Below are 26,047 nucleotides of genomic sequence, written 5' to 3'. Positions count from 1 at the left end.
CCCTTAAGATTGACTGGTTTGATCTCCTTGTCCAGGGGACTCTCAGGAGTCTTCTCTAGCACCAGAGTTTGAATTCATCAATTCTTTGGCACTCTGCCTTCTTCACAGTCCAGTTCTCACAACCGTGTGTGACCACTGGGAAGACCATAGCCTTGATTATACGGACCTTTGTCAGCAGAGTAATGTCTCTTTTTCAATACACTGTCTGGGTTTGTCATAACTTTCCTGCTGAGAAGCAATCATCTCTAATTTCATGGCTGCAGTCACGATCTGCAGTGATTTTAGAGCCCAAAAGAGGAAATCTGTCACTGCTTTCTACCTTTTCCCCTTCTTTTTGCCAGGAAGTAATGGGGCCAGATGCCACGATCTTAGTTTTTTTAATATTTGGTTTTAAGCAGACTCTTTCATTCTCCTCCTTCACCCTCATCAAGAGGCTCTTTAGTTCCTCTTCGCCTTCTGCCATTTGGAGTTGTATCATCTGCATATCTGAGGTTATTGATGTTTCTCCCACGTATCTCGATTCCAGCTTGTAACTTATCCAGCCTGGCATGTCTCATGATGTATGCAGCATATAGGTTAAATAAACAGGATGACAGCGGACAGCCTTGTTGTACTCCTTTCTCAGTCCTGAACCAGTCAGTTGTTCTGTTCAGAGTTCTAACTGTTGCTTCTTGATGCACTTACAGGTTTCTCAGGAGACAGGTAAGGTGGTCTGGTATTCCCATCTCTTTAAGAGCTTTCTGAAGTTGTTATCATCGACACAGTCAAAGGCTTTAGCATCATTGATGAAACAAGTAGATGGTTTTCTGGAATTCCCTAGCTTTCTCTGTGATCCAGTGAATGTTGGCAATTGATCTCTGGTTCCTCTTCCTTTTTTAAACCCAGTTTGGACATCTGGAAGTTCTTGGTTCACTTAGTGCTGAAGCCTAGGATGCAGGATTTTCAGCATGACCTTACTGGCATGGGAGATGAGTGCAATTGCTTGATGGTTAGCACATTCTTTAGGGCTACTCTTCTTGGGAATTTGGGTGATGATTGACCTTTTCCAGTCCTGTGACCACTGTTGGGTCTTCCAGATTCGCTGACATATTGAGTGCAGCACTTTGATAGCATCATCCTGTAGGGTTTTGAATAGCTCCATTGGAATTCCATCACATCCACTAGCTTTATTAACAGCAGTGCTTCCTAAGGCCCATTTGACTTCACGCTCCTGGATGTCTGGCTCTGGGTGACTAACCACACCATCATAGTTATCTGGTTCAGTGTGATTTTTTTTTTGTACAGTTCTGTGTATTCTTACCATCTCTTCTTGATCTCGTCAGCGTCTACTAGATCTCTACCGTTTCTGTCCTTTATTGTGCCCATCTCTGGGCAAAATGTTCCCTTGATACCTCCAGTTTTCCTGAAGAGACCTCTTGTCTCCCCGTTTCTGTTGTTTCCCTCTGTTTTTACGTGCTGTTCGTTGAAGAAGGCCTTCTTGTCTCTCCTTGCTGTTCTTTGGAACTCTGCGTTTAGTTGGGTGTACCTTTCCCTTCCTCCCTTGCTCTTTGCTTCTCCTCCTTCTTCAGCTATCTGTAAGGCCTCCTCAGATGACCACTTTGCCTTCTTGCCTTTCTTTTTTCTTTGGGTTGGTTTTGTTGGCTGCCTCCTGTACAGTGTTATGGACCTCCATCCGCAGTTCTTCAGGCACCTGTTTACTCTCATCCCTTGAGTCTATTTGTCTTCTCCACTGCATATTCATAGGGGACTTGATTTAAGTTGTATCTGACTGGCCTAGTGGTTTTCCCCACTCTCTTTAGTTTAAGCCTGAGTCTTGCTATGAGAAGCTGATGATCTGAGCCACAGTCAGCTCATCAACCCAACATTTAGGTCTTAGTTATTATCTTGTGCTACACATCCATAGCATTTGGCATAATTGATTACTCCCTTAAAACATTACCTTATCTGGCCTCTTAGGCTTCTTCCCATCCCACTGGCTGCTTGTTCAGGTGCTTCAGAGTTCAGTCTTCGGGCTCTGCTTTATCCTAAGTGAATTTATCCTGTTTATACTGCTCCTGTTTATACTCATCTCCCTAATTTGTATCTCCCACTCAATAGGTCTCTCCTAACCTCTCGACATATATTCACCTGTAACTTGACATTCTCACTTGGAAGGCTAATAAAATTTTCAGTTCTAACAAAAACTGAACTTTGATCTTCTCCCTCAGAGTTGCATCTCCCACAGTCTTCCCCATCGCAGTAACTGGCAGCTCAGTCTTTCTGGATGCTCAGGCAGAAACTTTAAGTATTATCCTTAGCTCCTCTATTCTTTCACATCCCTCATCTATTCCAACAGCATATCCAATTTGATAGTCATTTCAACTTTAACATTTATCTGGAATCTGAGTGACTCTTACTACCTCCAAAACTCTTGCCCTAGTCCAGGCTTCCTTCATCTCTCTGAAAGAATAGCACTTCTGGTTACTGAAATAGCCTCCTGCCTAGTCTCCCTGCTTTGTTCCCTAGCCCAGTCCACATATTTGTCTGTTTCTATAGTTGCAACTAGAGCAGTCCTTTTAAGGCAAGTCAGTTCATGTCTAATGGCTTCCCAAATCATACTATAAAAATAAAAATTCTTATGGTGACCAACCAGACTCTATACCAGTGTTGTCCAGTGGAAAAATAATGCAAGCCACATACATAATTTTAAATTTTCTAGCAACCATGCTGTAAAAATAAAAAGAAAACAGATGAAGTTAATTTAAATGTTAAATCTAATTTAAACCTATATACAGAATATTATTTGAACATACAGTTAATGTAGGAAATTGTTAATGAAATTGTTTTACTTTTTTATATCAAGTCTTCAAAAATCTGGTATGTATTGTACACAATTTTGATGCCAAAGTTTGGTTGGAAATACTTGATTTGTATTTTGCTTGGAAATACTTGATTGGTATTTAGGTTTCATGAAATACAGTTGAAAGTAGATTTACATACCCAAGTATTTCTAAACAGTCTTAAAAGTTTTCTAATAATTGAATCTAGCATTGGTTTTTAAATATTTAATTTTAATTAATTAAAATTTAAAAATTTTAAATTCAACTTCTAGCCACATTTCAAATGTCCAATAGCCATATGAGGCTAGCGGCTATCATATTGGACACCGCAGCTCTTCACCATCTGGCCCCTCTTTCTGAACTCATCTCCTACTGTTTTCTCCTTTGCTCATTCTGCCCCAGCTGTCACAGCCTCCTGTTCTTTGATCCCCTTAGACGCTTCCCATTTCAGAGCCTTTGCATTTGTTGTTCTCTTTGCTTAACAAGCTTGGCTCCAAGATAGCTGCATGACTTACTCCTTGACCTTTCTCACCGCTTTTCTCAAGTGTCACCTTTTCTCTGAGCACCTATTTAGTATCTGTACCAATCGCCTTCTCTCTCAAAGTCTTTTATTTTCAAGCTGCCTTTTTTTTTTTAATATTTATTTTTATTTATTTATTTGGCTGTGCAGGGCATTAGTTGTGGCATGTGGGATCTAGTTCCCCAATCAGGGATCAAACTCAGGGTCCCAGCATTGAGACAGCTCAAGAGTCTTAGCCACTGGACCACCAGGGGAGTCCCTCCAGGCTGCCTTTTGAAAGACAAGAGAAGAGGGCTGAAAGTGGAGAGATGGCTTGATCGACAAAGGAAAGCAGTGAAATAGGAGAAATGTCCCATACAAACAACTAAATGAATATGTTAAGCGGAAGCATAGAATAAAATCACTTTGGACAACCGACTAGATCCTCTAGCTTGCTACTATGTAGGCAACTCACAGGTTCCATTTTTGTACATATGACTGGCCCCTTTGTAGGTGTAAGCTCTGTACAATTCTGCCTTAGCTTCCTCTTGCATCTCTTTGGCACCTAGCATAGAGCTTTGACCCAGAGGCAGTGTGGCGTTTCACTTATTGGCTGCATATTGATGAACCTTCTGTGCTTTCTAGTCTGCAGTTCCCTCCCTACCGTCTACCCTTCGCTTTCAGTGCCGGCAACTGGAATCCTTGCTGATGGTATTTGTGTGTTGGCTTCACTCGCTTTATGGCTGTGGTTGTGACCCTGATTCTTTCCTTATCTATTCTTGTGCACTGTTACTCATCTTCTAAAACCAACTCCTCTAAGAAGTCTTCACTGATTCTCCCAGTTTATTAATACTCTCCTAAGTGCTTACCTTTATTTGTGTATACTTCTGTTTTATATTCTAATAGGGAATATAAACATGTAAACATAGTTACAATAGAATATGAATTCTTGAGGGAGAGACCATCCCTTACTTTTTTTTTTTAACTTTAATGCTTTCCTCTGTACCTTGCATATCTTATTAATAGATAGGCAGTGTTTATTAAATGAATGTACAGAGAATTAGTACAGAGAAGTAGACTTGTTGTTAATGGGAGAAATTTGTTATTTAAAATAAAGGTTTTAAACCCAAGTACGTTTTTAAAAACCACATTGAGAGGCAAGAGATATAGAGCTGTGGAGACAAACAGTAAAATCAAAGATCAGTCCTTACAAAGCAGGGAATACGGACTTAGCATTATTGGAAAGTCAGGAAAGCACATGCGCTCAGATGAAGTGAGAAGACATATCTGTATTATGGGAGTGCTGTTTTCAGTTTTATCCTGGATTTTGCTCTTGGGTATATTATTTTGAGGAAACCAGACCCGTTAGCACGTGCTTTATGTTACCTGTCAGGCATAAGAATTTTCATCAGTGTGTCTTATTGCTGCCAGTTTGTTCTTTATAAATGGAGTATGTATTAAAAATAGGTGTTTGCGTTGCCTACAAGGATATTTTTGTTGCAAACCCATAATATGAAAATACACTTTGATTTTTAGCTTAACTATATTGCCTGAAATTTTTTCCAGAGTTATTTTCAGAGACTCAGAATTTTAAGCTGACACTGTGTCTTGGCAGTTAACTCTTTTCTGATCAGGGATTCTGGATGAACTGGAAAAGTATTTCTTCCTCTCTATAAAAACTTATTGCTAATGGTTGATAGTATATGAGCAGCATATTCCAGCAGGCATCAGAAAGAAACAGCAAGGGATAAAAGTTCTTTCTCTCTGGTTCTTAAACATATGTTCTTTGTTTTAAATGATGTTAAGCGTTGAAAATTAAATATAAAAATAAGTATACCCCCCAAATAAGTATTACAGGAAATAACATAATAGAGCAAACCCCAAAATACAAATAAAAGGAGGTAAGTGTCTCCCTTGTTCTTCATATTCTAATTCCTCCCTCTTCTGGTCAGCTTTAGCCAGTTCAGACTGGGTAACTCATTTGGACCTGATAAATCACCCTAATTTTTAATTTTGTTTTTCCTCACAGAAAGTGTGACAACAACTCCTTTATATTAGTTTTTATTTTTTACTTATGTCTGCTTCTTAGCAGTAGAGCTCCTCCGTGTCGCTCTGAGGGTCTTCCTCTTGCACCGAGACTACCCTTCATAAACTGTTCATGAAGTCCTTTCCCATTTTTCCTTCTGAGATCAGATTTTCCCTCCCTTTAGTGGATATAAACAGAAACAGCATTCCTATCTTTTTTCATATGTAGGTGACATCCAGCACTTAGTTAAGAAACTTAGCTTGCTTCTTAATACTTAGGCCCAGTTCTGTTAGCAAAGCTTGCAGTGCTCACTACAAAGGTTCCTCTGTCTAGTTATGTTAGTAAGAACTGGGTATCTCTTTCTTGCTCATCTTATTTTTTATCTTGTCACAAGATTTTCTCAGATTGATTTAATATGATAAGTATATATAAAAATGTGAATGCTTCTGCTTTAAGTTAGATTATATAGCTATTTGATGTTATAGGTGATACTGTGAATTTGTGATTTGCATGGCTTCAGATGTCATAATTTTTCCCCCCACTTTCTAGGAAGTAACAGCTAGCAGTCGCCACTATGTTGACAGGCTATTTGACCCTGATCCCCAGAAAGTTCTACAAGGTGTCATGTAAGTAGTATGTATTTAAGAGTCTATCAAAAAATCTTGTTTGTTTTATGTTTGAATCTGATAAGTATTATAATTCTGAAAATATAGGGTTATAACTTTTCTGTTTTGGAAAGACCCCTTGACATTCATGACTTTAATATGATACTGAAAAGAATTGTCTGTTGGGTAGTTAACTGACATGGTTAGCTTCATTTTTTTGTAGAATATTTGCTTTACATTTTAAAAAATGTTTAGTTTGGAAAAGGCTTTTGTTACTTTAATATCCAGCAAAAGCAAGAGAGTAGAATTGGTGATCTTTTATCATTTGAAAAGGCTGGGAGAATAGGTCATTGGGGTTAGAGGTGGTTTTGTTTTGTTTTTGGTTAACTCATTGACGGTCTCTAAAGTTTGGATTTCCTAGTGATGTTTTAAATATCAGGATTTAGAAAGCTGTGTTAGAAAATTTAAATAAACTCTTGATAACCTTAATGTCCTTCTTTTCTCCAGAATTGCCTCATGTTTAATGAGAGGAAACATTTTTAAGCAATATATCTGAGGTGATTATACTGAAAAATAATTAAGTGGTACAAGTGCAGTAAAGATTGCAAATGATTGAAAGAATTCTCGCTCCTAAGAGCAGGTTTTTATGCTCTTATCACACCACTTCTAAGAAAGAAAAAGTGAAAATGAAAGTCGCTCAGTTGTGTCTGACTCTTTGCGACCCCAAGGATTATATAGTCCATGGAATTCTCCAGGCCAGAATACTGAAGTGGGTAGCCTTTTCCTTCTCCAGAGATTCTTCCCAACCCAGGGATCAAACCTAGGTCTCTCGCATTGAAGGTCTAGCCTAAGACAACTCATTGGGTTGGGAAACACAGAGCATCCATAGGAGTGAGCTGTGTCCTGGGGAAGGAGGACCCCAAAAATATCAGGATGAGATACATTTGAGATAGCAGTGAGGCACTCATTTGTCCCTTTCTTCTTCTTGCCCTGTTAGTGTGATCAGCAAAATAGCATCTTTAGCTTATCTCTTGCTCAACCTTGGCACGACTAGGATGCTTTGTTTATGGAAGTTTCTACTGACTGTTAATTCTTATTCAATGCTCACCCCCCACTTTCCAAAAAAGGCTGTATATAAGGGATGTCTTGGGGAAAGTGGTTTATTTCTAAAGTAGAGACAAGATAAACAAGCAAGGCTGCTTAACTATTCAAACTGAGCTAGAAGGAAAAGTGAAGAGGAGCTGAATGGAGACCCATGTGGGATACTTGACACCTTCTTTTCATGTCTTCTCAGTTTACAGAGACAGGAGATGGTATTTCTTGTTTTCTCATTATGTTAACTTTGCCTTTATCTTCTTAACCAGGCTGGGAGACTTAATAATGATTTAATCAACCCCTGTAAGTCTAGTTTGATTAATACCAGGGCAAGTGGTATTAAATCCATCTGTTAAATCAGTTTGGTTGTACCTGTACACACAAATTTCAAATCCTGCAAGATGATGCTGTGAAAGTGCTGCACTCGATATGCCAGCAAATTTGGAAAACTCAGCAGTGGCCACAGGACTGGAAAAGGTCAGTTTTCATTCCAATCCCAAAGAAAGGCAATGCCAAAGAATGCTCAAACTACCACACAATTGCACTCATCTCACATGCTAGTAAAGTAATGCTCAAAATTCTCCAAGCCAGGCTTCAGCAATATGTGAACCGTGAACTTCCTAATGTTCAAGCTGGTTTTAGAAAAGGCAGAGGAACCAGAGATCAAATTGCCAACATCTCCTGGATCATGGAAAAACATCTATTTCTGCTTTATTGACTATGCCAAAGCCCAAGCCTTTGACTGTGTGGATCACAATAAACTGGAAAATTCTGAACGAGATGGGAATACCAGCCCACCTGATCTGCCTCTTGAGAAACCTGTATGCAGGTCAGGAAGCAACAGTTAAAACTGGACATGGAACAACTGGTTCCATGGTTTCAAATAGGAAAAGGAGTACATCAAGGCTGTATATTGTCACGCTGCTTATTTAACTTACACGCAGAGTACATCATGAGAAATGCTGGACTGGAAGAAACACAAGCTAGAATCAAGATTGCTGGGAGAAATATCAATAACCTCAGATATGCAGATGACGCCACCCTTATGGCAGAAAGTGAAGAGGAACTAAAAAGCCTCTTGATGGAAGTGAAAGAGGAGAGTGAAAAAGTTGGCTTAAAGCTCAACATTCAGAAAACGAAGATCATGGCATCCGGTCCCATCACTTCATGGGAAATAGATGGGGAAACAGTGGAAACAGTGTCATACTTTATTTTTTGGGCTCCAAAATCACTGTAGATGGTGATTGCAGCCATGAAATTAAAAGATGCTTACTCCTTGGAAGGAAAGTTATGACCAACCTAGATAGCATATTCAAAAGCAGAGACATTACTTTGCTGACTAAGGTCTGTCTAGTCAAGGCTATGGTTTTTCCTGTGGTCATGTATGGATGTGAGAATTGGACTGTGAAGAAGGCTGAGCACCGAAGAATTGATGCTTTTGAACTGTGGTGTTGGAGAAGACTCTTGAGAGTCCCTTGGCCTGCAAGGAGATCTAGCCAGTCCATTCTGAAGGAGATCAGCCCTGGGATTTCTTTGGAAGGAATGATGCTGAAGCTGAAACTCCAGTACTTTGGCCACCTCATGCGAAGAGTTGACTCATTGGAAAAGACTCTGATGCTGGGAGCGATTGGGGGCAGGAGGAGAAGGGGACAACAGAGGATGAGATGGCTGGATGGCATCACTGACTCGATGGATGTGAGTCTGAGTGAACTCTGGGAGTTGGTGATGGACGGGGAGGCCTGGCGTGCTGTGGCTCATGGGGTCGCAGAGTCGGACACGACTGAGCGACTGAACTGAACTGAACACACACAAATTAGTTGAAGGGATAGGTCAAATTGAGATGCTTTCTTAGACAAGCAGACACTCCCCCCATACAAAGCCAATTGATAATCCTAGATATCACTTAAGATTCCTCAATAAACAGTTCAGTTGGAAATGTCAAATTCATTAAGTGTTCAGTAAATGATAGAAGATGTTATTGTTGTTTTTATTATTTCTGCTACTATGGTTGTTTAGGAGAAAAGGTAAATTTCTCAGTTAAGGGTTCTTCATGAAAGACTTGTATCTTGAGTTGTGTCTGATATATGTAGCTAATTCAAGTGTTAATTGTCACTGTTAGAAATTTCTCATTTACCCAAAAATACCATAGCTTCTTGAAAGGTGATAAAATATCAAATAAAGCATAAAAAACACTGGGAAGAGTGTATTATTGCAAACCAACTAACATATAGTTTGATAAACTTAGTGCCTCTTAAGAAACTGTCAAGTCTTAGGCACTTGGCTGTCAGCTAAGAAGATAAGAAAGGTTTTGGGGAAGGAATGGATAGTGGAGTGGAAAGAATATGGGCTTTCAAGCTGGACAACTGTAAGTTAAATACCTGCCTCTGATATTTCCTAGTAGAGTCCTTTCCTAGTGTAAAGCTTGGGCAAAGTATCTCATTTCCTTGAGCCTCAACTTTATCATCTGTAAAGGGAGGGTAATACTGCCCATCTTGCCAAGTTGTTAAGGATTGAGTCAGAAATATAAATTCAGTACCTGGTATGTTGTGGATACCCACAAATTGGCACTTCAGTGGTTAGTAGTTATCAGCCCTAATTTAAAACAACTTCAAAAGTAAGATGATTCTTTTCAAAGAAGAGAAAGAAAAATTTAAAAAATATCAAAGAGATAAAACAGTTCCCACTGAAAGAAGAGGGAGAGGAGCTAGAATTTTTGATTCAGATGAGAAAATGTGAGTGATAACATTTTCCAGTAAACATGATTGCTGCCTATAGTTTTAAAATCTATTTTATGGCCTTCTAGAGGTGTGTGTAGTACGATTTGATAAAGCTTTCTTTACCCCAGAGAGAAAAAGTTATGTTTTCTGACTTAATTCTTGCCTGAACTTTGTTACTGCCTGAAAATTAATTGTGCATAGTCAAGAGAATGAAAAGTGAATCACATTTTTAACATTTTATTCATTTGTAAGCAACCTTATCTAATATAAGAATAATACAGTATTGATAGACAAAAAGAGGGAACCAAAATGATGTTTAGGAATAGAGAGTTGACCAGTTCTTTTTTTTTAATACACATCACACAGCCACTGTTGAGTCATTCATACAGAGACTATTACTAGACCAAAATAAGCAGGTAGAAGGGAGATGGCCACAGATCGTAAACAACCAAAGGTAGATTTCTAATTTTAGAGAAGGAAAAGAACAGAGGCTGAAGTAATCTGCTTTGAATCTAAAATATCCAATGAGAAAGACATAAAAGAATTGACTAGCTTTAGCTATAAGAGTTCTGTCATTTTTCTGGCAATATTTATCTGATTTTTCGCTAGTGGGAAAAACAAAATTGAAGAAATTAAAGATGAATTATAACTTTTCATCATGACCAGTAGCTAATTTACTCATTTGAGTTAGAGCCATAGCCCTACCTGTAAACGGAGGGAACTTTGTAGATAACCTGTGTTGTGAAGGACCATTTTATCTAGTTAGTGATGACTGAGGATTTATCGTAGAACAACTTTTTTGTTGTTGTTAATAGTGCAGTATTTAGCATATATTTGAATGGTCCTATTATATTAAAGGTTGAGAGCACTGAATCTTAACCACTAGACCACCAACGACGGTATATTAAAGCTTTGAAAACAGAATTAGATCCTGAAAAGCAAGGTTTCAAATGCATAACTGAGTAGTTGTGGAATAAGATAGGCGTCAGAGAGAACAGGGGGTCTACTGTGTAGGCCATAAATGTATAGCCTTTGCAACTACAACAGAGAGTAGGTACATCAGATAAGCTACATTGTATTGCAGATTTTGAGCTTCGTCTGTGTGGTGATCTGTGTGTGACTTAAAACAGTTACAGATATTTTTGGTGGAGTTACTCTGGTGTTAGCTCAACCATGTTAAATCTCATAGTTGCAGTTGTTGAAATATTTTTGTAGATCTTAGGTCAAAGCTGCTTAAACATTGTGCTTTTTGACATACCTAAGTTAGAGCACCTGAATCTTTTTACATTAGTGATTCTCCATGAAAAAAATAGGTATCCCCATGTGGCCTTATGTTGATATTCCCTGTGTTGAAAGGCAAAAGATAGTATAAGCAAATGTGGCTAGCTTTATAGTTTCAAAGTTGAATCAAAGTAGAGAACTAGATAACTAGATAATCAAACTCTTTCTGATAAACTAAGGCAGGCAGTCATGGATACTGTAGAATTGTGTGGGTTTCACCAAGTATCTGTTTTTAAAAAGTGTCTTCTGAAGTGTTTTAATGTACTGAAATCATTTGGTAATGATTTTTCCATACGTCATTTTCTGGTTTCAGGGAAATATATACCTCTGGTTTCAGTAGAATATAGACACTTTCCATTTTCTTGCATGAGCTAAAAATACGAGCTGCCATAAAAATGAAGACTCTGGTTTTTGGAAATTTCAAGTTAAAGGATAAGTTTTAGGATAATTCAAAAGAAATATCCTGTTAGTTAATCTTAACAGTTAAAAGTTAACTTTTAAAGGTAAACAGGTACAGGTAAAAACACAAGTGAAGATGCCCTTAATACCAAATGAAATGGAGTGATTCCTGAGAGTTACTTGTTTAAAACTTTGTATCCTGAGACAGTTTAGTCTGGTTAAAAGAGTAGCAAGATTTTCCAGACATTATGAGAACAAATTGACATAGTTTTATGTTCAGATATTTAAGCTGTTTATATACGTATGTTATCTTAACTTTGTACATAAAAAATAGTGGAATATTTGTACGCATATGTGTATATATATCTTTTCATATTTATAAGCCACTTAACTGTATGCTTGCATATTCATAATGTTCTAACACATTTTTTATGTTCTTTGGCATGATTATATATATTAAAAAGTTTATTAATGTTCTGTAAAAATATTTTGGCATTTATTAGTGCAGTTATTACATTGCACTTTTCATCTTTGGAGAATGTAAGGTGATTTGTGACCATATATTGACAAGACAGAGTTAAATACAGCTCCTAATTTCTGAACTAGTGTTTATACAAATCAAAAATGTAGCTGATACTCCTTACATTACAAAAATATACACCTCAGAGTAATTTGTTTATAAGAATGAATTAAATTACTGTCAGTTCTTATTTTCTTCAGTTTATACGTACAGTAGCTGCATGATAAATGCCTTGACTTGAAGTTCACTATAAGTCTCAATTGTCTGCTGAATCAAAGCCTTATATTAAAAAAACTTTAGTTTGAATAATAGATCATCATTATCTAATCTTTTAAAAATTGACAGTTTACATATGGTAATGGTGATTCTAATTGGAATATGAAGACTCTCATTCCTTAACCATGTTGGTTATTAGAATGCTTGTTGTACTTGGATATTTGGATGTTACATTCTCCAGAAAGAACATCATAGCAATTATTCTTACAGGGTCAGAACAGTGAGTATGTTTGTAATTTTCCAAGTCCAAATAATTTTTTTAACGTGTTTACCCTGTTACCTTATTGTAGCTACCCACAAATACGTATTTTTTTCTTTATGTCTTGTAAAAAGTTAGTTTTCATAAATTGGTCAGACTTTATACTGAGATTGTAGTTTTCCATATCTACTGTACTTTTTGGCTATTTCACACTAATTAGATCCAGAATGAATGTACATATTCCAAATAAGAGCTACTTTCAGGTAAGTGAAAAGTCATACTGGTTCAGAATGAAAATGACATCATTGATCTTTAATTTTTGGCTTTAGCCTTCAATGATTTTAAAGATAATTTTCTATTTTTAGATGCTAATTAGGTTTTCAGTTAAAATTTATGCTATTTTAACTTTTTAGGAATAAATATGCTCATACTTGATTGACTTAGACTTTGTTTTTCCAACGGGTCTAGATTCCAATTATTATTATTATTATTTTGCTTTTTCTACTATTTTAATGGCAACATGTGGTTTTACTTTCTTGGTTTTGATCGCAAATCATAATACTCTGGTTTACATGTATGCTATGGTAGGCATTATATATGTTTCTTTCATATTCAGGATCTTTTTCTCTACCACACTAAAAATTATTCACCGAAAGAGCAAAGAAAGGAATTTGAAAGATTAGCCTCCATGTAAAAGTGGCCACATTTTGAGTCTACTTATTAGTGGGCAAATTTAAGATTTTAGCTAGATGTTAGCTGAAAATGTTCCCTGACAAATGCATTTCTATAACATCTTAATATTGGCTCCTTTTCTTCCATCCTCAAAGAGTAGACTGTCCCCAAGGCTTACATTTTAGCTTTTCTATCTGGATATTCTTATCTTCAAAGATAATTCAATATGTATAAAGTCAAGATAGATCCTTGTCTTGCTAAGAGAATTATTCTCCAAGCTTCCTGTGTTCCCTGCACCCAGGCACCCAGACCTGAAGTAGTCATTTAAGACATGTCATATGTCACTTTCTCTCTGCTTATAACATCATCTTGTTAACTGCTTCCATAAAATGTCCTCTCTATTAATGATTCCTGTGGCTGCTACTTAGTCAGTCTCATATAACCGGATACCTGGGTGGAGTAATTTCTGTAACAAGCTTTGAGTGCCAGGCAGGTGCTAGGTAGGCATTGTGCATTGTGCCTGTAGTCACTGCTCTGGGGAATGTCTAATGCAGGAACCAGATAGCTAAAGAGATAGTTCACTACAGTCTGATTAGTGAATGCTGTGATAGTGATAAGCACAGGGGATTTTGGGGCCACAAAGGAAGGGCATCAGCCATTTAGTTGCCACTCTTGACTCTAGAATTATTGTATTCCAATCTGTTCCACATTCAGCTTATCCTCCTTTGTCATTGCTTCCTTCATGTCCTTTTTCTGATCAAGAACATGATTTCTCTTTAATTCATCTCCCTTTAGTTTGTCTCTTCTCCCTGTCACTTTTCTAACTTTGTTCCAGGCTTAATGTTCCCACCTTAAAGGGAATCTCCTTTTCAGTGCTGGTCCTAGTACTGCCCCGGAAATATGCCATATTCCATTTCCAATATGATCCCTTTTGCCCTCCTCATCCACTTACCTAAATCCTAGCCATTTCCTAGGCTAGTTCATCTTAGTTCCTACCATTGCCTAAAAACCTGTTAAGCTTGTCTTATCTCCTTTTCTCAACCCTCTAAGCACACTGTTTATAAAACGTCACTGCCTTAGTGATTAGTTGTTAGTGTTACTTTTGTCTCCTCAAGAAGATTGTAAACTCTTCAGGTCAGACATCTCATTATGTGATGCTTTTGTATCCTTCATAGAGCCTTGCACAGTGCTGAGCCAAAAAAAAAAAAAAAAAAATCATTGAATTTCAGTAGTGTATAAGCAGGACGTTCCCCTCCTACCATCAGTATTAAAGACTAGTGGACATGAGATTATATTTTTTTGATCTACTAGGAAAAGGATGTTTTTGACTAAAAGATAGGCTTTTATTTTATATAAATTGAAGGACAGGAGAAAAAAGAAATACATTTACTGAATTCTTTTATCTTTTCAGTCAATTTGTTCTGAATGCCTGATATGCTGGAGGTGATGGAAAAAACACTTGGCATAAAAGACATGGATTGATGGCTCTGTTATTTATTATGGGGCTCTGAGAAGTGCCCCAGACCTGAGTCTTAGCTTCCTCATCTGTAAAATCAGGTTAATATTACTTAAGGTTGTGATGATTAAATAATAGGTATGGAATGCTTTGTAAACTTCAAAGCAATGTATAAGTTTTGCATAGTTTTGTTGTGCTCCCATCTTTATAATTGTGTTTCTAGTTTACAAAAATACGGGTTTCTATATGGTATGTTTTGTGATCCATTAATAGTAACTTCTGATATTTCCAGATCATACTGGTTTCTTGCCCCTGAAGAGGAAAAAAGTAATGAGTGTGCTATGATAAAGAGCACTAGAAAGGATACCTACCCAGACCTGGGAGTTGTCAGGGCATGCTTCCTGGAGGATGACACTGACATATAAGCTCAGACCTGAAAGATGAGTAAAGGTAGCCAAGGAATGATATAAGGGAGGGGATGATAAGGAAATGAGAGAGAGAATAGCTACACTCCGGAAACTGAAAGAAGCTTCATTTGGCCGGCTCTGAAATTGAATCTATCACTGTACTTAGGTCTGCTAAAAATGAGTATATGTGTTGATTATTGTCTCTTGCAGTTTTTAACTCTTTCATAGAAATGATCTTCTGCTATCCTTTTATATTAACAACTAAATAGAATTTATTTGCAGGGCGTTAACATCTCTTCTTTAGTATAGATAATATTTTACTTGTTAGAGCCAGAGCAAGAATTGTTTTCTTTAGACATTGGTCCATTTAATTATTTTTAAATTTGTTTATTCATTTTTTGGCTATACTGAGTCTTCATTGCTGCACTTGGGCTTTCCCTAATTGTGGTGAACGGAGACTGCTCTTCATTGCAGTGCGTGGGCTTCTCATTGCAGTGGCTTCTGTTGTTGCTGACCACAGGCTCTAGGTGCAGAGGCTTCAGTAGTTGTGGCACATGGGCTTGGTTGCCCCATGGCATGTGGGATCTTCCCAGACCAGGCGTCGAACCCGTGTCTGCTGTATTGGCTGGCAGAGTCTCAACCACTGGACTACCACAGAAGCCCCATTGGTACCTTTTATTAATTGTGTTCTCTTTAGTCTGCAGTTACTTTATAACTACCAGCTGCCTCCGTCATGTCCATTTTTCAAACTAGTAAGAAAATTGGAAAATTGGTTTTGGAGGAGTTTTGTTTGCTTTTGTCTGTAAAAACATTTACTCTGGCATGGTTTCAGATATTTGGGTTGTATTTATAAGGTTAGGGTCACTCATTTCTGCTCAGGTTAGGAAGAATGGGGAGAAATCTGGGAAAACGTTAGAATTAGAAATTCCATAATAGAAAGCCTCTAGAATGGCACCTGGCAAAAATAAACTTTCAGTAAGCTCCTGGATGCATGAATGTGCTGCGTTAGTATAGGCAGAACACATTAAGAGAAGAGAAGAAGAAGGAAAATGACAGACTGCTAGGTTAGAGTCTATAAGCCGACAGTTGGGAAGTCAGTCTCTAAGAAAACAGCAGGCATGTGTAAGGAGGCAGGAGCCTAGATGTACAGTCTCTCATTAATTGTGTTTTGCTCAGTGAAGCTTCGATATCACATGAATTTTAAAATCATATATCAGAGCTTGGTTAAAACCATAGTAAGCTTCATTCAATTTAGTCCTCATGAGCAAACAAATGAACAAAATACTCCTGCTTATCCGCTATAAATCATATGGAAGATCTGAGGGATATTCTAGAGAGAGAGAGAGAGAGAAAGAGAGAGAGAAGGCCCTCAAGCACTGAGCTAAAGGAAGAACCCTAACAAGTACAGTGTTTGGCTCAAGACTTGTGAAAATGCTATTCTTATGGGGAGGATCAGCTTTCAGCAGACCACTACATCATAACAGCACTTTCCTGTAATAATCAAAAAAGATAATTAAGGAGAGGGGTATTATCGTTACCAGGGTTTTTAATGCTAATGAAATTGGTTGGTGTTGGAAACACAAGCTGACAATAACATGAAGTCATTGATTTTAATAACTCCCTCTCCACCTCCACCCCCCAACCCTTCCCCCTGGTTTTCTATCCTGTTTTTCTATAAGATCATAGTTTGCCAATTACAGGACTTTTTTAGGAGTATAACTTCAATGGTTGACAAAAAATTTCTATGTTGTAGAGCTCTGCCACCTAAGAGAAGTTAGGAGAGAGGCTCAGCAAGTAACTAGGGGAATGTATTTTGGCATATGAAAGAAAGATAACTTATAATGTTTCAATATGTTAGTGCTTAAGCATGAACCTGTTAGAAAACTTAATGAGGTATGAAAGCAAGAGCTGAAACTGTGGGCTGATATTGGTATGGTATTGATGACCCCATCTACCACGAGTGCCACTTATTTGATTTTCCAAAATGAAGTAACTTTTAATAAAAAGTATAATCTCCCTTTTATTTACAAAGCAGGTACAATACTGAAAAATACAGTTTTCTTGAAGATTGTGCAAAAACTGCTTTCTGTTTTAAAACTATGGCCAGAAATTTTCAGACATCTTCATAAACATCTGAAATGTCCCTGGGAGGCTCTGATGCCTTCTTCCACAAGAAGAAGAAGGTTTGAGAACCATAGTGTTTTTATATTAAGATAGCACTACTGACCAATTACCTTAAGTTTTTTTTTTTTTTATTAAACATTTTATTAGTACTGGGCTTGCTGCTGCTGCTGCTAAGTCGCTTCAGTCGTGTCCGACTCTGTGCGACCTAATGGACAGCAGCCCACCAGGCTCCTCCATCCACAGGATTCTCTAGGCAAGAATACTGGAGTGGGTTGCCATTTCCTTCTCCCAAGTACTGGGCTTATTTTGAGCTATTTATTTTTTCTCTGCCTGTCCTTTGAGAACAACCATGTGTTTGTGAACCAACTGGTCATTGATAGAGATACTCTTATTGTGGAAAAGAGTTTCACTCCCAGAGAAATGGAGATCTGAGTGTAGCAAGAGTAAAAAATACTGGTGAATAAATGGGAAATATAAAAGATATTTTCTGGGACTTCCCTGGTGGTCCAGTGGCTAAGACTCCCTGCTCCCAATGCAGGGGGGCTGCGGTTCAACACCTGTTCAGGGAACTTGATCTCACATGCCACAACTAAGACCTGGTGCAGCCAAATAAGTAAATATCTTTAAATTTTAAATAAAAGATGTTTTTGTATTTTTTAATCTCCTTAAAAGTGACTGTTTAAGCAAAAATTGTACAATATAGAAAATTCCCTGGCTGCCCAGTGGTTAGGACTCTGTACTTTCACTGCAGGGGTCCAATCCCTGGTGGGGAAACTAAAATCCCACAAACCTCATGATGCAGCCCCCCCAAAAAAATAGTGCAATATATCATGTTGTTTCTAACTAGTTTAAAGATGTATAACAGCAGGTCAAAGAATGAATGGGAAGATGGAAGTATGTTTGCAAGGCTCTTACAGTTCACATGAAGTAGGACACTATACCTTGAAGACTGTGATAAGTTAAAAGGTACATATTGTAAACTGTAAATCTACCACTACAAAACAACAAAACAAAACCCAAAGAGGTACAGCTAGTCAGACAATAAAGGAGATAAAATGGAATCACAGAAATATTCAGTCCAAGGAAGTCAGAAAAAGAGGAAAGTAAAGTCATGGTCCCTGAAACAAGGTCAGGTCTATTCCTTGGGCTGGCTGCTTTTACTGCCTACTCCCAGAGCTATGCATGAGAAGATGGCCTGTATTTCTTATTATTCAAAGGATCGGTGGTCTTTTTTTGAAGAACTCGGCTTTCTTTGTATTGAAAGTCTTTTGCTGATTCTCAGGCTGTCTCTCACTCCCCCCTCCACTGCTGCCCTCCTGTTTCATAGCCCCTGGTTGCACAGCCCTGTCTCTGTCCCGTCTCTTTAGCACTCCAAGCGGAGAAGTGTCAGGGTTTTACTTTGTCACTTAACATCCGTACTTGACAATCCAAGATGCTGTAAAATAAAGATAAATTAGTATCTCAACACATCTTACCCTTTTCTCTTTTCCTTGAATTCAGAGACATGAAAAATGCTGTAATTGGAAACAACAAGCAGAAAGCCAACCTCATTGTTTTAGGAGCTGTTCCAAGGTAAGTTTGCTGCCATCCCCTTTTCTGCTGTTCATATGAAGTTTCAGATGTGTTCTCATTCTCAGTCATAAGACCCATCTTTTTTCTGTATTGTCTGTCCTACTTTTTTTTTTTTTAATAAATGCTTTGAAGTATATGAAGCATCTCTTTAAAAAAATTAAGATACCAAGGAGTGGAATATATGAATACTTTTTAGAGGTTTGGGAAGATCATTGACCCTGCCATAAAAGGACACGTTGGGTAAATAAGCAATGTACACCATCCTGATTCTTCCCGGTCTCCTCAGAGCTCTGGCAACTTTTATATGATGGGATAATGATTTCTTAGGATTCTCAAAACCTTTTTTGAAATTAAAAAAAAAATTTATTTTTTGACCCTGCTTTTTAGAATTTGCTGGCTTTTAAATTAACATAGAAAGTTTCATGTCTTCTTCTTTTTGGCAGACAGTGACAATTGTTTAACTGCTTCTTTGCCTTTGCTACCCAGAATTACGTTTTATGTGCAGTTACAAATTTTTCATTCAGAATTTTTAAATGTCTTGCTTTTCTCTCTTCTCTTTTTTCTTTCCTGTCTTTTAATGTAGGATTGTTTAATGGTTTTTTTATTATAATCAACCGCTGGTAACTATAAAGCTGTCAGCAGCCTTTCTTAGGGGACTAGTGCTCAGTATATATAAATATGCTTTAGGGAGCATGAAGGATGTACCTGAGAACATAAAGGAGATAGTCATATGTTGTAGACAATTGGAATTTGGGGAGTAGTTTTTGACAGGCTAGCCTAGAATAGAATAGGATCTTTTGATGCCCCAAATAGGAGAATTAGAGAAAGAAGAGAACTTCCCTTGTTTGAAGAGCTGCACAAGGACTCTGAGTATTCCCTCTAGGCTAGATGTCTGTGATCTCTGAACTGTAGTAGTGGATATTCAGGGTCCTTAAGATCCACCAGCACTTGGCTTTGGGAATCTTCATATCTTGAAGTGTCAGATAATGTGGACTGTCGTGCTGGCTGTTTCCACAGGACATCGCTTGGAGACAACTCTCAGATTTTGAAGTTCTGATACACTAAGATTGTATGATAATTCTGTTGTTCACAAAGAAGAAAATCTCTTTTGGTTCTCCCTGCTGCCGATATTCCTTTATTAAATTAACAGCTTATATAAAGATATGACCATTTCCTAGCAGCCTGTAAACTCACCTACCATATTTTCAGTGTGTGGGATGTATTGGTAGCCTTTTCTGTAACATTACTTTTAGCTAATGTTTACTTTTAAGTTTTTTAGTCTCTTCTGTTTATCAAGTTCTTTCTTTTTAGATTATTGTACTTGCTTCAGCAAGAAACCTCAAGCACAGAATTGAAAACTGAATGTGCAGTGGTATTGGGAAGTCTTGCTATGGGTACTGAAAACAATGTTAAGTCTCTACTAGATTGCCATATTATCCCTGCCTTACTGCAAGGTATGTAAGGAAGTCATTTTTATACAGGTAAAAAGTAGAATCAGTTTGCAGCGTTTTAAATATAAGTTGAAAGCATGAGTCTCAAATCTGTTTTCTCTTAACAGGACTACTGTCCCCAGACCTGAAGTTCATTGAAGCTTGCCTCCGATGCCTGCGCACCATCTTCACCAGTCCCGTCACTCCAGAGGAACTACTGTATACAGTGAGTTTTAGGTGTTTTTCAATCATCAAGTTACATTTTTACTAACAGCATACTTCTGATTTACTTAGCTTAGCATCTCATAACTGATCTTAGCTGTGATAACTATGTTATAGAAAAGTCTCAAGAAATATTTGAATTGCTAATTTGCAAATATCAAATGTTCTAGGCTTTGTAAAGCAGTGAAAGATAGTCCCAGACCTTGAGAAATTTATAAGCTGGGGTTTTTTGTTGTTTTTTGTTTTGTAAAGACCTTTCTTCATTTCTTAAAAGGAAACACATTTAATGCACTCACTATAGGTTAAATCTGGTAGAGGAGGCTTTATGGAGAAGGTAGAATTTGACCTGATCTTGAATAATGGATAAGATTTCAAGAAGTGTAGAGAAAAGAAGCTGTTCTAGGGCACTTCTTTGAAAAAGAGAATATGCAGGACAGTGGACAGAATAGTTTAATGCAGGAAGGGAATCATTGTTCATTTCAGCTGAAAAGGTGAACCGAAAGCACTTGTTAGAGGCCTCCTTACCAGGCTAGGATCAGAGAATACATGTGAGAGAATCTAAAGATCTTCAGAGTCATTCATTGGTTTTCAGAAACTTCAGGGATTATTAGAGTGTATTTTTATCTGTTGCTTCTCTGGGGCTTTCTTAATAAAATTATCAAGGCTAGTATTTTTTAAACTCTCTTATCCGCAGTTCACAGTAGAATTATATTTTCCATGGCCACACTGTGTGTGGGGGGTGGGAGGTGGGGGCGCAGAGTGGTGGTGGGAATATCTTGAGATAGTCTTCACAAAACAATTGCATAAAATGTGGTGCCTTCTGACTTCTATTTTATCCTTTTTCATTTTAAAAAATGCTGGTTGTGATTCTCTGAACTGAAATGCAGAATCATAGTTTCAAAGTGGACACATATGTATTGGAGATCTTGTCCAGGGTCATGTTTTACAAATACTTCAAAAATATAAGTAGTCAAGAGGCACAGGCAAAGCAGGCAGGGAGAGGGACATGTCATGTGCCTCCAGAGTTTGTTTTTCCTATATTAGACACTTGCTCCTCTGGCCTGTAATGATGCCTAAGGTCTGTAAATGAGGCTTGTGGGTCATCTCACACAGCAGGGAGCTAAATTATGAAGCATCTTGATTTTATACCTCAAGGATTTGTGTAACATTCTTTGGGGAACCATGGCTCATAAATCCATAGACCATTTAACACAATGGTTCTCAAACTTGAGCAGGGACCGAAATTACCTGGAGAGCGTATTAAACACAGAATCCTGGACCCTACCTCCAGAGTTTCTAATTCAGTCAGTGTGGGATGGGGCCTGAGAATATGCATTTCTAACAAGTTTGCCAGTAACTGGTAAACTTTAGTATCTGGTAAACCAGATGCTACTGGTCCATGAGAACTGGTCCACTTTCTGAGAACCACTGGTTTACTGTAAGCATTTCTAAATTGAGGAAGCATTCTCACAGCATTCTATATAGAACTCTCCATCTGAGTATCAGTCTGTTTACTTAAGGATTTCCGATTGTCATTTTTACAAAGAAATTAAGCCAATCACTCATCTTCTTTACCCTAGAAGTTTTTTCCCAACCCTCAGCCCAGTTTTGGGGAAGGAATTGACCCTGGTCAACTTATTCAGCTCCTTCCTTCTCTCTCTCTAAATCAATTTCATGATCTACTAATGGATTGTGGTGCATAATTTGGAGAATGCTGCTATATACCAACTTAGCTTCTTTTTGCAAGAAAAATTCAGACACAGGGACTTAAGGGACTTTCATAGGATACCTAAATTATGAAACAATTTTATGCCTCAGAGACCGTGGAGACTCTAAAAAATGCTGGGTGGGATAATGACAGAGAGTAGTATTTCAGTGTAACTAACTGACATCTGTGGGTAGGATTGTATAGAGACCAGCTGCCATAGCAACTCAGGCACTAAACTAAGGAGCACAGAATCCTGTTGAAGAGGGCAGAATGTCTAGTTTGAAATTGTTTATAAGATGAATGACTTTGGGGGAAATTATGTAACTGTACTTTGCCTTGTTTAATCAACCAGAAACTGCAGATATGTAACACAGCAGCTTGCAGTATCTTAGTTCCCTGGCCAGGGATTGAATGTTGGGCCCACAGTAGTGAACACCCTGAGTCATAACCACTGGACTGCCAGGAAATTCCCTCATTTTGTGTTTAAACTGCTTATGATAACACAGGGTTATAACAAGCAAGGGGAAAAGATTCTATTTGTAGGCATCTTCTAGAAAAATAGCCTACTATTTTCCTACTTAGCTTTTATGTATCTTGGGCATTAGGGAAACCCCAAACCTTGTTTATCCCAACAGTGGTATTCTTTTAAGTTTCCTTCCTTGCCCTCTGTTGTCTTTTGTCAAAGTGTGGTCTGTGGACTAGCAACATCAACCATTAGTTGGGAGTTTGATAGAATGCCAAATCATAAGTCGTACTTCAGACCTACAGAATCAGTCTGTACATACAAAGTATCCCCTGAGAACCTACATGCAGTGCGCGTTTGTATCTGAAGAGCATTGCTGTAGGACTTATGACAGCACTGACTAGGGCACTCGAGCTAAGTCTCCTTTTCCATCTGTGGTTTGGGCCAGATATCCTCTCAGTGTTTAAATCATGAAAGAGGAGATTTTTTGAGAGCCCTGAGGCAGATTGGGTGGATTCTTCTTTCTTCTGTACCATCATGTATGCTGTGAAGTGTCAGTAGTGGGCAGAGAGTGGGCTGTAAGTGAGAAGCTGCTTTTATATAAACTGTCTTGTCTTGTGAAGACTGAAATTAGCTCACTACAGTTATTAGAAATGTTAATCTGTTACTGATACTTACCAAAACATCTCAGACTTCAAAATTGTGAACTTTTATTTTAATACAGTAATTCCTCCTTATAAGCTATATAGTAAGTATTTATCTTGTTAATTATGTCACATTTTGGTTTTGGAATAGATTATGTCAAGTCTTATTGAAATGATCTTGTTTTATTGTGGGGATGTTTATGGGAGAGAAATTGAGAATTTCCTGTTCTTGTATTTTATTATCAAGCATGAAAATTGAAGCCCCTTTCCTTTTCCTTTGCCTAAACAGTTTTGATTACATGTTGCTTTTGTGTTGCTATGTTCCTTAAACAGACTTGATTTACTGTCATTAAGATAAGAGGCTTACATGCTTACCTGTCCTTGGAAATCAGTGTTAAAGACACTCACCGAGTCTGAGTTCCCTGTTGCTCTGCTCTTCTTCCCTTTCACTCCAGGATGCCACGGTGATACCGCACCTCATGGCGCTGCTTAGCAGGTCCCGCTACACCCAGGAGTATATCTGTCAGATCTTCTCACACTGCTGTAAAGTAAGAACCAGGATAATGTTCTCTATAATATAAACACTTGTATGCCCTCAGGAGATGTGCCTTCTTGGTATGTCCTCCTGGAGCTAATCTGTACACATATAAGCAGACCTATGTATGTATATAATTTCTCCTCTTTTTTTTTTTTGACATAAATAGTAACAGACCATACATACTGTTCTGTACCTTGCATTTTTTACTTAACATTTTGAGGGATATTCCATATCAGTACATAAGGAGCTTCCTCTTTCTTTTTTAAAAAAACAGATGAATAGTATTTTATTGTATAGATGTACAATAATTTATTCACCTTTTTTTCTACCATTGGGCATTTAGCTTGTTTCCAGTCTTGTGCAGTCAGTGCTGCAGCAAATACCCTGTATGCAAGACATTTTTATAATTTACAAGCACCCTCATGCCACTAACAGAACTCAGCTTTCTTTTAGACTGATAAGTAGCATTTGCTAGCTCTGTTCATGATTATCCATCAGTTTAGGTAGTTAAATATAACTAAACTTCAGGAAACATTGTAGCATATATAAACCCATGTAGCAGTGTCAATAGTAATAGACTAAAATCCAATATTGATTTCCCTACTGATACACCAACAACATGTGTCTTTGAAAACAACTGATCTGATGATCTCTGTATCGTCACTAATTACAAGTTTTTTCTTTATTTTGTATTGTTTACATACAAGCCGGAAGTAAAATTTGTAATAGCATTTTAAGACTGATCTACAAATTTGCATATAGTAGTATCAATATGAAATAAATTTACATACTTTGGACAGGGGAGATAAAGAAAGAGGTTTCTAAAACATTTGTGTTCTGAGCTTTAAAGTTATCATTAAAGTTTTGAAATTCTCTCCTTGATTTATTAAGAAGCAAAAGAAGGGTGGTAATAATATTGATTGAAATCCTAACTTCTAAGTTGTTGCCACTTCCTAAGCAGTTATTCAGATTTTGAGAGCAATTATTTGTTGTTTAGTTTAGGAACATGAGGGCTTATGTACTTCCTACCCTGAGGAGACTGCTTCACTAACTCCAGGTTCATGCAGGTTGATTTGGAGAGATTCAAGAGAGACTTAATAAGAAGAGAACAATAGTTCCTCGTCTTTAGTTGGCTCAGCCACTAATTCCTTCATTGTAGTTGTTTTTACACAATCCTGTCTACAACCACAGAGAGAAGGAAGAGGTTCTTTTGTAACATATTTACTGCCATTTGGACAAAGAATGTGAGGAATTAAAAGGTACAATATCTTGTAAATGATGGAGAACGGTATGTAGAGAGAATTGCTTTGTGTTTCACCATAATTTCTAAACATAACTCCAAGACTGAAAACAATCTAAATGTTTAACTATATGTGAATATATGTAGTATTTATATCAGGCCTCCCCGGTGGCTCAGTGGTAAAGAATCCACCTGCCAATGTAGGCATCACAGGTTCAATCTCTGGGTTGAGAAGGTCCCCTGGAGAAGGAAATGGCAACCATTCCAGTTTTCTTGCCTGGGAAATCCCATAGACAGAGGAGTCTGGCAGGCTACAGTCCATGGAGTCACAAAAGAGTCAGACACAACTTAGCAACTATACAAGTATTTATATATAGTATTTTTTATATATAAATATATAGTATTAGTTCGCCATTTGTGTTAAAATAGAGGAAAGAATATATTTGGGTATTTGTTTGTATATATGTAAAATGTCTTGAAGAGTATAAAATAATCTATTAGTATTAGGTCACCTGAAAGCGGGAACAGCTTGGCTGAATACAATGGGAGAGCAGTGAAGTACAGGGAGTAAAAGCAGCCCCCTGCCCACTTGGCTGTTCTGTTGAACATTACCTGTATATAAGTCAGCGTGTTAAAATTTGTAAGCCAAGGCTAACTGAGGCTTATCTTCATAATTTATTCTAGTTATGTTTTATTAATAGATAAGAAAAAAATGGATCAAATTCTTAGAAGACCCTTCTTTTCCTTGGCTTCCCCATCATAGTCTCCACCACTACCCTTGTAATGAATAAGCCAGAGACCATGTTTCAAATGAGTCAATTCAAATAGAGAGCATTTAGAGCAGGGCCCCACATGTAGCAGGTACCCAATAAGGAGTACCTATAATTGTAACTGCAGATGCATGAGTGAGAATGAGGTAGGAAAAGAATATACTTCAAGCCTGTGCGCTGGGAATGTCAGTATTTTCAGTTATTATAAAAGCAAGTTTGTACTGTTCTGAGTGGATATATACTGATAAATAATATCAAGAAGTTGTACTCTGGGAATTTGTCCTCATACCCTAAGGATCTGCACTGAGATGCCACTTTACTAATATTCAACAAAACATTGTTTATAATAGTGTGACATTAGAAAC

The 26,047-nt window shown here is 37.6% G+C and overlaps 1 protein-coding gene across 4 annotated transcripts in view; it reads left to right on the top strand.

The window, feature by feature from the left end:
* Nucleotides 1–26,047, top strand: part of ARMC8 (armadillo repeat containing 8) — a 103,215-nt gene that overhangs the window by 21,143 nt on the left and 56,025 nt on the right. For all 4 annotated transcript variants that reach the window (XM_052649661.1, XM_052649591.1, XM_052649523.1 and 1 more), the window contains exons 2-6: nt 5,894–5,970; nt 18,596–18,667; nt 19,979–20,121; nt 20,226–20,323; nt 23,590–23,682. In XM_052649661.1, the coding sequence (XP_052505621.1) occupies nt 5,894–5,970; nt 18,596–18,667; nt 19,979–20,121; nt 20,226–20,323; nt 23,590–23,682 (483 nt within the window). The remainder of the gene's footprint in view (nt 1–5,893; nt 5,971–18,595; nt 18,668–19,978; nt 20,122–20,225; nt 20,324–23,589; nt 23,683–26,047) is intronic.

This window comes from Budorcas taxicolor, chromosome 1 (assembly GCF_023091745.1).
Source record: "Budorcas taxicolor isolate Tak-1 chromosome 1, Takin1.1, whole genome shotgun sequence".
NCBI lineage: Eukaryota > Metazoa > Chordata > Mammalia > Artiodactyla > Bovidae > Budorcas > Budorcas taxicolor.
The sequence above is the reverse complement of the archived record's forward strand: the minus strand, read 5'-3'. Positions and strand labels throughout refer to the sequence as shown.